This window comes from Bos taurus, chromosome 19, assembly GCF_002263795.3.
Source record: "Bos taurus isolate L1 Dominette 01449 registration number 42190680 breed Hereford chromosome 19, ARS-UCD2.0, whole genome shotgun sequence".
NCBI classification, from domain to species: Eukaryota; Metazoa; Chordata; class Mammalia; order Artiodactyla; family Bovidae; genus Bos; species Bos taurus.
The window spans coordinates 14,709,417-14,724,542 of record NC_037346.1 but is presented as its reverse complement, the minus strand read 5'-3'; the positions used below and the strand labels follow the sequence as shown (position 1 = coordinate 14,724,542).

Sequence of the window (15,126 nt, the reverse complement as noted above, 5' to 3'; positions counted from 1 at the left end):
TTACAGTTATTTTAATAACTTCCATATCTCTATTATTCTTATGCTTTTATTTATTGATTTGCCATTTGTAGACATTGTCTATTAACTTTTTCTGTTATGAGATAAATTAGTTCATATACTCCATCACTCCTGTTTCTCCCCTTCTGTTCTCCTGTGTAGTAACATCATGAGGTTTTTGTTCCTATATTATCTTTGTAAGTTGAGATACCTTTATTTCTTGTTCTATCAACTAGAGTCTTACAAAACTTATTATGCATATTATGCCTATAAATAAGTAGAAACTACACAATACAAATGATTGTATTTTCTTATAGAGACTTGGTTTTTTTCCTGAAGTTTATAATGGCCTTTTTTTTTTAAATTTCATTATGTCTTCATTGCACTCCTATCTTCTTCCAGTTTTTCAAGCATAATATCAAGTTTATAAAACTTTTCCTTTTCTAGGCCCTTCTGTGTTCCAGTCCTCTGTCTTTCAAGTGCTTGTTCCAGTCTGACTGGCTGCTTTCTTATTTTCTGCACAACCATTTTTCTGTACAGCCTCCCTTCATTGCTCTTTCTTGTTGTCAGTACTTTTTCTTTCTTTCTTTTTTTTTTTTTTTTAGTACTTTTTCACAGCATTCTTTTTTTGTGGTTGCAATAGTTTCCTAAATCTCTGGGGATGTGAATTATAGTTTTGGTTTTGTTTCTACAGTTTGAATTTAATTATCTTGAATATTTTACAGTGATGGTTGCATGTCTATATATGGTTTTTTAATTAAGATGCATAAGTTGGTGCTAGTAGTAAAGAACCAGTCTACCAATGCAGGAGATGTAAGAGACGCAGGTTCGATCCCTGTTGGGAAAATCCCCTGGAGGAGGCCATGGCAACCAACTCCAGTAGTCTTGCCTTGAGAATCCCATGGACAGAGGAGCCTGGTGGGCTACAGTCCAGAGTCGCACAGAGTCAGATATAACTGAAGTGACTTAGCACACACGTACCATGTATATAGTAAACGGCTGCCCACTTATATTAAGATTGAGATAACAGGAGAGTTGTCAGGATTTCTGTGCATGTAGATAGGGCTGTTGACTAGCAAGTTTCTGCTTTAGGACAGGGAGTTGATTGTTACTTGTTAAGTCCTCTGGAAGAGTGTCTCTGTGGTCTTAGAGGGCAGATTTTTTCTAGCCTGGTTGAAATCTTCCTGTAGATATTAAGGATTGCAACTTACATTACTCTGCTTCGTCAGTCCTCCATTTATTTTTCCTCACTCAGAAATTTGTTGAAATTAATGATGGCTTCTGTTCACAGTGATATTGTAGATTCAGAGTTCCATATTTGTTCTTACTACTGGACTGTGTGCAATGCTTTGAGTCAGATTGGACCATATGATTTCACAAGGATAGTTCTAAAATAATTTGTACAGTACAACCAGTGCTTCATAGGATCAGAAGGAAACAGATGCTGTGTCAGTGAAAAGTATCTCTGAAAGCCAAGTTCCTAATTGGCCTTCCTTATTTTTATTTTTGTCGGTGCTATTTCATATAGTTACCCCTGATAAGTCATTTAGTAGACTAGTTGTTATAACAAGAAGTTAATTCATCCTGGTTTCTACTCCTGGTTCTGCCAGTTCAGAGTCTTCAGATATTTAATACACATGCTTCTATTGTTCCATCTGAGAAATGGAAAAGTCTGTTCATTGGATCTTGGTGTGTTCCATCTTTTTTTTTTTTTTACCACCACACTTCACATACTTAACTTTTGTCTTTTTTCTTTTCTCACTGAGCAATAGCCGCCTACTTATGGTACTAATATAGACAATTTTCAGAACTTTTCTGATGGCAGAAGAGTCATTTTGTGCTTTTCACTTCCTGAATGTCATTGCCTTATTAACCTCTCTGACGTTGCTCTCTAAGAAGTCTCATTCCAAAGTAAAAAGAGTTTTTTTTTTTTTAATCCCTGGAATTACTGGAAAGTGTTCTTAAAGCCTCTAGATTCTTAGAGGCTGTTAGTACTGTTTACTGTAACTAACGGGAAAGTTATCCATCATTTTCTGAAAGAGATGAGCTTCTGGTGGCTCTTACTTCTTCCTTTGACTCAAGATGCCCTGGTGGGAATATGAGAGTGTGTGAGGAATGAACTTCCTCTGGAAGCTTAAGATCAACCTTCAAGAATCCTGCCTCTTACTAGGAGTTCCCTTATCTCAAGTTACTTGGATTTGCTTGAGAACTTTAGAACTGTTGCAATCATGAAAGTTATTAGTTGGAGAGTTGCCTAGTCCAGACACAGTTCCTGGGGCAGGAGAGGTCATGACTGCTTGTTTTTAACTGGCCTATCTGTGGGACAAGGGCAAGAACCAGCAACACAATTGTAATAGACTTTCTCTGTAACTTACAAACTGAGCTGCTGCTTCCTCTCAGGGCACCTGACCGTTTTTTAATGTGTAGCTGGTTTCAAGGATATGACAGATGAGAAAAAAAGAATTTTGGTTTGGTGCTTAGCTAAGAGAACAGGGCCTATTGTAAACTTTGGGTATTGTTAAGAGTTGGAGTGTTTTGTTTTTTTTTAATCAAGACTGTAGGTACAGATGTCTCTCTGTTGCTTTAAGTAGCCTGAGGTGAAAAAACTATTTTTGTCATATTAAGTTGTTTAGGTTAAAGGAAAGCATAAGTTGTTGAGTCAGTAAAGAGCACTGAAAAAGAAATCTCATAGTACTGTTTTTTTTTTAATGCTTTTTGTTTATACTTTTTTGTTTAATTGCCTTTTTAATAGATTTTACTTCATACCTGACCCTTCTCCCAGTTTTATTGAGGTATGATTGACAAATCATAGCTATATATATTTAACAGTATACACTTGTTTCTTTAAGGAGGAAATAAATACTGGCCCTCCTTTTCTTATAAATAAAATAATTTTGTTTGAGAGAGATTTATTTATTTGTTTGATTTTGTTTGTGAGAGATTGTCACTAAGTCATTAAGACACCACCCTTATGGCAGAAAGCGAAGCACTAAAGAGCCTCTTGAAAGTGAAAGAGGAGAGTGAAAAAGTTGGCTTAAAACTCAACATTCAGAAAACTAAGATTATTGGAACTGGTCCCATTACTTCATGGCAGATAGATGGGGAAGCAATGGAAACAGTGACAGACTTTATTTTGGGGGCTCCAGAATCGCTGCAGATGGTAACTGCAGCCATGAAATTAAAAGACTTGCTTCTTGGAAGAAAAGCAATGACCAACCTAGACAGCATATTAAAAAGCAGAGAGATTACTTTGCCAACAAAGGTCCGTCTAGTCAAAAGTATGGTTTTTCCAGTAGTCGTGTATGGATATGAAAGTTGGACTATAAAGAAAGCTGAGCGCCGAAGAATTGATGCTTTTGAACTGTGGTGTCGGAAAAGACTCTTGAGAGTCCCTTGGACTGCAAGGAGATCCAACCAGTCCATCCTAAAAGAAATCAGTCCTGAATATTCATTGGAAGGATTGATGCTGAAGTTGAAGCTCCAATACTTTGGCCACCTGATGTGAAGAACTGAGTCCTTGGAAAAGACCCTGATGTTGGGAAAGATTGAAGGCAGGAGGAAAAGGGGATGACAGAGGATGAGATGGTTGGATGGCATCACCTACTTCATGGACATGAGTTTGAGCAAGCTCTGGGAGTTGGTGATGGACAGGGAAGCCTGGCGTGCTGTGGTCCATGGGGTCACAAAGATTCGGACACGACTCAGCAACAACTGAACTGATCTGAAGTCGCTAAGTTGAGATTAAGGTGTTTCTCGTTTCCTTGCCTTTACTTTTGGCTGCAGTGGATCTTTGTTGCTGTGTGTAGGCTTTCTCTAGTTGCAGTGAGTAGTGGCCACTCTGTATTTAGGGTACTTGGGCTTCTCGTTGCAGTGGCTTCTTGTTGTGGAGTACAAGCTCTAGTACAATCAGAATCATTTCTGATTTGTGTAGGTCAAGATAAGGTACTAACTTATGTCCTACACAAACAAAAAACATGTATTTACTCCATCAAATCATTAAATAATAGAAGTTAAAAGTAGAACAGTGCTTTCTCCTATGCCTGTTCTTCCCTCCCCGAGGTGACGTGGACATAATTGTAAGTTCCCCTGAATCTCCAGTTTTCTTGAAGAGATCGCTAGTCCTAACCATTCTTTTGTTTTCCTCTGATCGCATTGTTCATTGAAGCCTTCTTATCTCTCCTCGCTGTTCCCTGGAAGTCTGCTTTCAGTTGCATGTATCTTTCCCTCGCCTTTTGCTTCACTTCTTTCCTCAGCTTGATGTATGGAAGTTCGCACTTCCTTGTGAGTTCTGTCCATTTTCTCTCAATAATATCTTCAGTGGCACACCCAGAAATTTATGGTTCACCTCAAAGGTATATAAAATTCACCATTATTTTCTACTTTCATGGAAATGGTTTGGTTAAAGATAAAGAGTATGGGGATCAAACACCAGAACATTTGATCCTTTCCTTACAGCTATGAAAGTTGCCTTTTTTTAAAATCATATACCAAATTGTATATGTCTGAATGCCTTTGTTTCTGGACTTATTTTTTATGTACAGCGACTGGATATTTACTTTTGTTCCTCTGCCATACCGCTTTTTTTTTTTTTTTTGGCTGCATCAGATCTTAGTTGTGACATGAAAGCGCAGAAGTTACGGCACGCAGGCTTAGTTGCCCTTTGGCATGTGGCATCTTAGTTCCCCTACCAGGGATTGAACCTGCATCCCCTGCATTGGAAAGCAGATTCTTCAACTACTGGACCACCGGGGAAATGCCTGCCATACTACTTTAATGGTAGTTTTAAAAATTGTATCAAAAGCAACATAAGTGAGGTGACAATTTGCTTGAAAATTGCTATCCTAGACATAAATATTTTTGAATGTTGATGCATCCTGGGAGATAGCCTTTATCTTTATTATAATATTAAAACTAAGGCTTAGTAAATGTTCACTTTTTATCAAGTCCTATGCTGAGCAGTTTATTTGTACTGTCTAACTTGATAATTTAGCCCTTACATGCTTTATAATTTATCATGACTTTATATTTAAAATTTCCTACTTTCTCATCTTCCATTCCTTGGTGTTTACCACTTATAATTTTTTTTGTTTTCTTTATTTCAATTTCCCAACTGTTTTGCTCTTGTAATAATAGCACAGGAATTACTAGTTGAAAATGAATTAAGATGTAATTCAAAAATGGAAAAACTACATAGAAGAATACAGAATCATCATATATATGACCTTATATACATAACCTCAAGATGCAGTTTTGCTTTCATTATATTACTTGGAATGTTTTGAAATTTTTAGGCATGCACTAAAGTAAAATTGATTTATGAGCTCTCATGTACCCTCCATCTGTCTTTAATAAATATCAATACATTGCTGTTTCCAACTGATCTACTTCCTCTCCCTTCTCTTTCAAGGAAGTGGGTTACTGTTGTATTTTAATGCATATCTCAGATACGGTCTTACTAGAGTAGTCCAGTGTATATATTTAATAAGTCCTCTACAAAGTCCTACTGTACTCAACTAACACTAATTCTTAATCTCATTAAATGTCCAGTCCATGTTCAATTTTCCATAATTGTGTCTAAATACAGTTGCCTTGTTCAAATCAAAATCTCAAAAGAACTACACATTGAATTTGGTTAATATGTCTCTTAAGTCTTTGCTTATTTATTTGGGTGCCATTTATTGAAGAAACTAGATCAACAGGCTTGTAGAATTCTCCAGAGTCTAGATTTGGCTGGTTGTATTTTAGTGATGTTTATCTCATTCCTTCATCCCCTTTAGACAGTTAAATCTAGAGGTTTGGTAATATTCATGTTCATTGTTTTTGGTAAGGATCCCTCTTATGTCATGCTGTGTGCTTCGTGTTGCATCTTATCAGGAGGCATATAATGGAATTACCCATCATAGTATATAATATATGAAAAATCAGTCCTTGGATTTTAGGATCTCTCTTCTGCTACCTTTCTTCTTTTAAAAACTATGATTTATACATTAGTTTTGTCACTTGTATTCTTCCATATTCCTTTCATTAATAAAAGACTAATATATAGATTAAATTCTGTTTTATAGCTGAGCCATAGGCTATGGAAAATTGAAATTTATCTAAGTCCATAAACTTTCAGTTATATAGCCCAAAAGATGGCAAATTTTCCTTAGAGTTTTTTGAGTCACAGATAACTTTGAAAATGCAATGAAAACTATGGACCCTCTTCCTGGGAAATATGCTTGTCTGCACAAATGAAATTTGGCAGTTTCATTTCAAGATGTTTAAAGATGCCCTCTATCTTGCCCATTCATGAACTGCAGATAAAGACCTCCTACTTTGGTGTATTCTGTCATTCTTACTCTTTCCTCATGCCTGGACTTATGCTTTCTTCTCATTTCTGTCATCCTGGCTATCCAAGATGATTTTGTTCACTTGAACTGACTCTTTTGTAATGAGTAAAATTTGGGGTGTATCTTGAACTTCTGTACATCTCCATCAGATAACCCTGTGTCTAATACAGTATGATTAAATGCCTCATCTTTTCATCTAGTTTAGTTGATGTACCTGGATGTTCTCTCCCCCACCCCCATTTTTTTTGTTGTTGAGGTTGTATTATTGGGTAGATAATCTGACTTCTCATTATGTTCTTCATTGTAGCAATCTGCAGAGCGCTGTGTGAGCACGTTGCTTGATCTCATCCAAACCAAAGTAAATTATGTGGTCCAAGAGGCGATTGTTGTCATCAGGGACATTTTCCGCAAATATCCCAACAAGTATGTCCAAATACTTCTGCCCCTCTTCCTCAGATCTTTAGGAAATGTTTAAATAAGGCACTTTGAGATTGGCTAGGTAAGAATTATTTGGTCATAATTAAATGCTTTATTAAAAATCAGAACCATGTAAGTTGGTGAGCACAAGGACTAAAATCTGATTTTTACTGTTTTATCACTTTTAGAAGAATTGAAGCTCTGTCTGAATATGCATTGTCGATTGGCATATTTTTTAAGTTAACCAGGTTCTTTGGTGATGAAGTTACTATTAAATAGGATACTCATGTCTGGGCATAATCCATTTTATGCTTCTTACCAAGCGTAATTAATAAATGTGCCCCCTTTTCACTCTCAGAAATGTCTCAGTTTGAATAACATGGCCACCCTATTGTAAAATCCAGGAAGGTGACAGCTTCACTATTCACTTTGTATATTACCTAGTACTTTTAGAAAATTATAGAACATGTAACGATAAATTACCAGAGTTTCAGACCTTTTCTCAAGTATGGTAGCTGCTTCCATTAAGATATGCAAAATCTACATTTTCACTCCACAGAAAATTTTCATGTTGAGGTCTCTTAGTTTGTGAAACATATACTTCCTCAGATTTGCTTTTGAAGGCAAGCAATTAAAGAATCTGAAAGAGTGAAATAAGCAGGTTCAGGGGGGAGGGGATATATGTATAATTAAGACAGATTTGTATTGTTGTATGGCAGAAATCACAACACTGTAATGCAGTTACCCTCCAATTAAAAAAAAAAAAAGAGCAGATCATATAAGCATCCTAAATGTCATTTTAGGATATCATAGAGATATCCTAGAGATATCATAGGATATCATAGAGATAGATTGTGCTGAGGCTTCTGACTAATCTTTAAAGATCATATGAAATGAAGTGACTTACAATTAAGTTAGTTTAATGGTAGACTCAAAATTAGAAGAAATATTTTAACAAGGTAGTGGTTTATTAAGTGTTTTATATATATGTATTTTTTAATTCTAGAAATAGTATTTTTGGAAAAAGGATATGCTTTTACCACTCTCTCAGGAAAGAGGGGTTGGGTTTCTAAATTTGTTAAGTGTGGCTACCTTGTCCATGGTTTTGCTTTTAGCCTTCATTGTTAAATACAGTTCTCAGTTTTGCCCTCAGTAACCATAGTCCATTTTGTTACATCAGATACGAAAGTATCATTGCCACACTGTGTGAGAACTTAGATTCTCTGGATGAGCCAGACGCTCGAGCAGCTATGATTTGGATTGTGGGAGAATATGCTGAAAGAATTGACAATGCCGATGAGTTACTAGAGAGCTTCCTGGAGGGTTTTCATGATGAAAGCACGCAAGTAAGTTCTCTTCTGTACCTTATGAAATAGATGTTTGGGGGAGGATTTCAGGAAAGATAAAGGTTAGGCAGTTTTGTGTGTCTGAACTTATATGTCTATGTATATATATAGTATATAGTGTATATATAGTGTATATATGTGTGGTGTGTATATATGTGTGCATATGTTCATCTTTCTCCCAAAGGGGTGAGCTTTTTCACTTGTGCTGACATCTGTTGGAACAAGCCTGTTTAGCTTACACTAGTGGTTCTCAAACTTTAATGAGCTGTAGAAGCACCTAAGCACTGGTATTTAACCTCTGTTAAAGCTACAGGTTGCTGAAACCCACACTAGAGTTTCTGACTCAGTAGGCCTGAGATGGTTCATTTTTACAAGGTTTAAGGTGGTGATGCTTCTGCTGCTGCTGCTGTTCTAGAACCATGCTTTGACAACTACTGGCTTAGAGCGATACTGCTGTTCCAGAACCATGCTTTGACAACTACTGTCCTAGAGAGATAGTTAATTATAATTTTCTGTCACCTAAAGATGATTCCCCATTACTGTTAGTAATGGTTGTGGCTCGGTTACAGCTGGAGTTTTTGTTGGCGTGAAGGCTGGCATGTGCATTTTGAAGTGCATTTTGAAAAGAATCTTCCTTCCCACCTTCTATCTGTCCTCTACCAAAATTGAGATACCTTGAGAGACCTTTTGAGTCAAAGGCCCAGAGAAGCAGATAAATTATTAAACCTTTTCCCCCTGGTGTTCATACTCACTGCAAATTGAAGTTCATATATGTATTCTATCATAGTAATTTTAATAGGCCCTGACAAGGAATACATAACAAGACAGTAATTTCATGGTTCAGCAAGCCACTCTTAATTGACTGTAATCTGGCATAATTCTGTGGTCTTGGCTCTTGCCTCAGTATTGTAAATGATTCTCCAATTCCCCCAAAGTTGTAGCTTTCAGTGGAAGTAAATAATAAGGAATTTGGTCAGGAACCAGTTTTATTGCCATCAGCATGTTAGCATGTACTTTAAGAAATATAGATGATTATCTGAGTCAGAAACAAACAGGCAGTTTTTAATGCCAAAAATGCAATTTGGAGATAGGAGTCTAGTGAGTTTTTCAGTTGATGAAAACCTTTGACTGCTGTTGTTGATATTGGTGGAGTTTTCAACCTTTGTCTCTTAATCAAAACCAGAAAGGCCTTGTTTGGGGAAACACCACTTTGGAATTGATGGTGTGGAATAATGCAGATACCTTTCACTTTATCTATTAAATTTGTTTAGGTGCAGCTCACTCTGCTCACTGCCATAGTGAAGCTGTTTCTCAAGAAACCGTCAGAAACACAGGAGCTGGTACAGCAGGTCTTGAGTTTGGCAACACAGGTAAGAAATCTGGAAAAAGCATGGAGTTGATTTGTCTTGTTTTTAATATTTGGAAATTGTAAAACTTCTCCCAAGAAGGTTCATTTGGGGAGGTTTTCAATGTAAAGAGTACAGTCTTTAGATTCTGTTAAAAAAAATTCAAAACAGTGCTTCTTTTACATATTCTGCTGAATTAGAACTGGTTGTATGGCTTTTAAATGAGTTGACTGACTTCTGTTTTAACGGTAATTCGTGAAAATTGAACTTAGAATAGACTCTTTAGTGTGAATGAAGGACATGCCTGTCTGAAAGTGACATTGAGTCTCACAGGGACTTAATTTCAGCTTTCAAATGGAAGTACCCTGTAGAGATGGTAGATGCTTTGACAAAGATATGTGTGCTGTTCTGCCTTCTAGATGGGTTGCTTTCTCTTAAAGTAATTTTAAAGTGCTAAAGCTACTTCCTTAATTATAAAATATTTTTGGTCTTCGTAGGGAGGGTTCTTATTTCAGGAATGTGGCCCCAAGCTGGATACATAGAAATCAAAGTAATTACTTTTTTGATATGACTAGTATAATGATAATCAATCCATCATGATCCAGTGATGTTCTTAATTGAATTTGAGAACAGGCTGACTTTAGCAGACTGTTCAGATACTCAATTTACCATTTCCTCTTTCATCTCTTTACAGTTGTATATTTCAAAATTTGAAACCCTTTTATAGTACTTTGCCTAGTTCTGAGGTGTCATCTTTATATTTTTATTTTTTACTTTTTGTTGTGGTGAGCTGTATTTCATATCAAAAACAAGCACAGTTGGAGGATTAGATATGGTAAATATTGTAATTAGTACAGTTGAGGTATATACCTAGTACACTCCTTGAATCCCAGTTCTCAATTGAGACCACAAATGTGAACCTAGAGTAGTTGCCAGTACATTATCTGTTAAGTGATCAAAGCACATAATTTACTGCATGTTAAACGCAAAGTTCTTCTTTCCTCTGACAGTATTTCATTTTAGAAATGCCAGGAATCCATTTTAAGGACAAGAAGTTTGATGGATAGATAAAGCATTTGAATACTTAATGGAATACTGTAAAGCAGACAGCACTACCAAATATGTTATTTTTAGAATATACTACACAACTCTGAAAAAAATACAGCCAAGAAAACAGCTAGAGTCAGAGGCTACTTTCTGACACTTGATTCAAATACAGATGTTTTACAGTCGGTGAACTCAAACATGAAGAAGACCTGAAACTAAAAATTAAGATAATTTTCTTATCTGATTATTGATTCATGTAAACATTATTGAGAATTATCTGCTTGATTATCTTTTAATGGAGCAGTTGATGGGAAATAGATGGGGAAACAGTGTCGAACTTTATTTTTGGGGGCTCCAAAATCACTGCAGATGGTGACTGCAGCCATGAAATTAAAAGATGCTTACTCCCTGGAAGAAAAGTTATGACCAACCTAGACAGCATATTGAAAAGCAGAGATATTACTTTGCCAACAAAGGTCCGTCTAGTCAAGGCTATGGTTTTTCCTGTGGTCATGTATGGATGTGAGAGTTGCACTGTGAAGAAAGCTGAGGGCCGAAGAATTGATGCTTTTGAACTGTGGTGTTGGAGAAGACTCTTGAGAGTCCCTTGGACTGCAAGGAGATCCAACCAGTCCATTCTAAAGGAGATCAGCCCTGTGTGTTCTTTGGAAGGAATGATGCTAAAGCTGAAACTCCAGTACTTTGGCCAACTCATGTGAAGAGTTGACTCATTGGAAAAGACTCTGATGCTGGGAGGGATTGGGGGCAAGAGGAGAAGGGGACGACAGAGGATGAGATGGCTGGATGACATCACCGACTCGATGGACGTGAGTATGAGTGAACTCCAGGAGATGATGATGGACAGGGAGGCCTGGCATGCTGCAATTCATGGGGTCACAAAGAGTCGGACATGACTGAGCGACTAAACTGAACTGACCAACAGTAGTTGAGTTAAAGGATGTTGTAAAATTCATTTCCCAGAAAACAAAGGTGTCATTTCGCAGGTGTCTTGTCCCACCCCTTATACCTCAGTTTTCTTTGTTTCTCCAACAAATAATGAGCATGCTGTTTTCCCAAGTCTCTAAGCTTTCACTTGACCTCATTACAGTTTGAAGAAGTATTCATATGATCACGTGGAGCCAAGGGCAGGCCATGGCTCACCATCTGTCCTTATGAAAAGTGGATGGCAGGTTGTCCCTCACTGATCAGGCATGTCTTGGTACAAAGGGCAGAAATTGGTCATCTTTTGAATCAAAGCAGTTAGGTTGGACACAGGAAGTCATTTTCACATTAATGTATAATAGGTCATCTACAGGGGGCCATTTTGAATAGAAATTGCCACTTCTTAATCATGTAGGGCTTATTACAGACACTGCAGGGTGACTGCCATTAAATTAGTGATGTGTTTGACTTCATCTTAGGGCCTTGAAGCTCATTTCTGCCTTTTGTTACAGGCTTTGGAGCCTCTCTTCTTTGTGCAAAAGAAAGAGCTTTATATAAATTAACCAAATCCAAAGATGTCTGGCATTTATTCTAGATGGTAAAATAGTAAACTTGACATAAACAATGCCTGTGTAATACTTGAGAAAACTCCCTAAATACAGATAAATTCACATTTATACAGTCTCTTAGCTTTCTCAGAAATATCATTTTCCAAGAATCACAGGATTTCTGTTTATTACAATGTTTACTTTGTATTCAAATTTTAACTCTCCCTTGAGGGCTACATTTCAAACCATCAGCAGTATTTGGCCCCTTGTGAAACTTACCACAACAAGTATAAAAGAAAGAGAATAGGTAGAGATGAGAGTGCTGGGTCACTCAGCACCTAGAATTACTCAGAAGGTAAGGGACTGTCTTAGCTCATATTGTATGACATCATTCCTCAGCCAAATTAGAGATGACTGTGTTTAGCTGTGTGTGGAATACTCAGAATCATCTTAACTGCTGAGACTCCACTTGACATTCATACCCATTGGAAATAGAGACATCTTTTGCAATTTATTTGTAAGAGCTCTTCAGAGAATTTTTAACTTTTATGCATCTTCCTTTGCCTGAAGGAGAATAATTTACATAATCATCAAGGCAGTGGTTATTAATATTGTCTATATTGAGCATTCTAGCTTTCCTAGTCTAGACCCATGACCACCCATTTGTATCTCTGTTAAGATGGAGTCAGAACAGTTTTCTAAAAGGACTTTTTGCCTTGGTCCTTTTCAGTCACCTCTGAATAGATAAGACTAGTCTCATAATCAGGCAAGTGTCCTTGGTAGATTCCATTGTGTTCACAAGTTCTGAACCCTGTCCCTTTTCTCTTAAGACCTCTGTATTTGTATTTTAACAGGCAGTATGGGAGAGCTGTATTTTAGGTTCTTGTCAGAGTTCAGACTCACTGTTATTATTTACCTGAGATAAAGTGTTAGGGAGAATTGCCTGTGTTCTTACAGATGTTGGATGTACCACTGAATCAAGCCAAATTAGTAGAGAGCTGGGGATCTAACAAGGATTTGACCCTTATTAGAATTGTTTTTACTGAATTACACTGGTATCATCATCCTATAGTAAGGGTTGTATATGAGAAACTATCCTGTTTGGGTTTGTTATCAAAGTATTTATTTATTTAATCATATATTTTCTTCTCTTGGAGACCCTGTAAAAAATTCCTAACCAGTCTTAGGTTCTCTTATGCATAAGTATGTAGTTAACTGCCCCTCTGAATGGCTTGTCTGACTAGATTTCTTTCCCATATCAGATGTTTGGAACCTCTGTCCATGGGATTCTCTAGGTAAGAATACTGGAGCGGGTTGTCATTTCCTTCTCCAGGGGATCTTCATGACCTAGGGATCAAACCCGTGTCTCTTGTGTCTCCTGCATTGGCAGGTGGATTCTTCACCACTGTGCCTCTATCTTCATAGTAGACTTAATCTTGTTCTTTATCTATGCTGAGGATTCAGGAAAGTATGTGTGAAATCTTTGTGCTTCTAATTTTAAGTAAAATGGTTGTATAATTAGAAATACTATTGGTTATGAAAAAAGAACAACCCTTGAATCCATGCCTTTAATAAGATCTCGTTTTCACTTTGATGGTTTTAAAGGAAATATAAAGAATACACAGAGAAGTGTCCAAACTTTAGTAATTACCCTTTTTAGTACATGGAAAGAAGTCTTCACCTTGGTATTTCCATATGTGAGCTAGAAACCACCATCATCAAAATCATCTGTGCTTGTTGAAAATAAAAATTCCTGGACCCCCCCTTCTGACATAATGAATCAGAAACCCTGGGCCCCCCCTTCTGACATAATGAATCAGAAACTCTGGGTTAGCCCTGGAATCTGTGCTTTAAATGGCTTTCTTGGTGTGTTAAAATGTTGATGCATGTTATAGTTTTAGGAATTACTGTTTTAGGGCTTGCCTGGTAAGAATTGTTTTGAAGCTCTCAAATTTTGGGTAATACATTATTTTCTTGAGATCCACATGAGGGCCTATCGGAGTAGCAGTACAGTAGATCCCAAACAATTTTCTGAGTCGCCAAACACATAATGACACTGTAAAATCATAAAAGATTCTGTTTTTTTGTTGTTAGTCTTGACTGGGCCTGATTTATCGTGGCTTCCATGTGAATAGTGAGTCAGTGAAGGCCTGCTGATAGTTGGCCTATCAGATTAGCCCTCAGGATAATTGAGTTTGGACAGTGGAGATACTTGTCCACTCTTGACTTCTGGTCATGAAAAACTTGCACTCATTTTCTCGTTTCTCATAGGACTAAATTGTAAAGTCACTGTTAAGATTTATAGCATGTACCCTCTTTAATCCATTGATTCTATCTCTAGAAATTACCCTATTGTAGTGTTTTGAATTTGTGGGGGACTCAAGCTTTTTTCATAGAAGTATGTATTTTGTGAATCTCCACAGGAATTTTTTTTTTTTTGGTTAAATATGTAGCTGATATATGAGAAAAATAATTTGAAGTAAAAAAATTTTACTTTGATTATATTATTAAGCTGTGTTGTATAGTTTTAATACATTTAACAACTTACTAGACAAATTAAAATTTTCCCAGTTAAGTAATGTGTAGTATTCATTTTCATTGTGTAATAAAAAACATAGTCTACAGATTTTAAATGACGTGCTTTGGGGACTGAGTGTACAGATTAAAACTTTGAATTTAAATATCAATAAAACCTGGGATGGGGATTGCTTTCCTGATGTGATACTCGGAGAAACTTGTATTCTACTCTTAAAAAAATCAACTTATGTTTTATAATATTTAAGTTTTGTTTCCAAATGAAAATCTAAGGAGATTTCAGTCAACTATTTATAAACACTTCCTCAGGAGCAAACTTCCTGCTTCAACATGCAGCAAAACAAATGCATCTAATTTGGATATTGTCAGTTTCCTTTTTTTTAATGGCATTTCAAATACTACAGATAGTTTGATTTAAGTAAAGAATGTATATGTACATTTCTTTTAGAATAATGCAACCTGTGAATATGATAAAGATTATCTTGAGATAAAATTTACCATTTTTATGCTGTATTAGCTTGTATCTCAGTTTTCTTTATACTTTTTTATTTTTAACCAGCAATCCATGTTGGGTGCAAATAAACACTCAACACTCAAATAAACACTCATATGATGA

General features: G+C 36.5%; 1 protein-coding gene across 7 annotated transcripts in view; it reads left to right on the top strand.

Annotated features, from left to right (window-relative positions):
* AP2B1 (adaptor related protein complex 2 subunit beta 1) overlaps positions 1 to 15,126 on the top strand; it is a 114,305-nt gene that overhangs the window by 39,276 nt on the left and 59,903 nt on the right. For all 7 annotated transcript variants that reach the window (XM_059877728.1, XM_059877727.1, XM_024979626.2 and 4 more), the window contains 3 exon segments: positions 6,637 to 6,752; positions 7,927 to 8,092; positions 9,364 to 9,462. In XM_059877728.1, the coding sequence (XP_059733711.1) occupies positions 6,637 to 6,752; positions 7,927 to 8,092; positions 9,364 to 9,462 (381 nt within the window).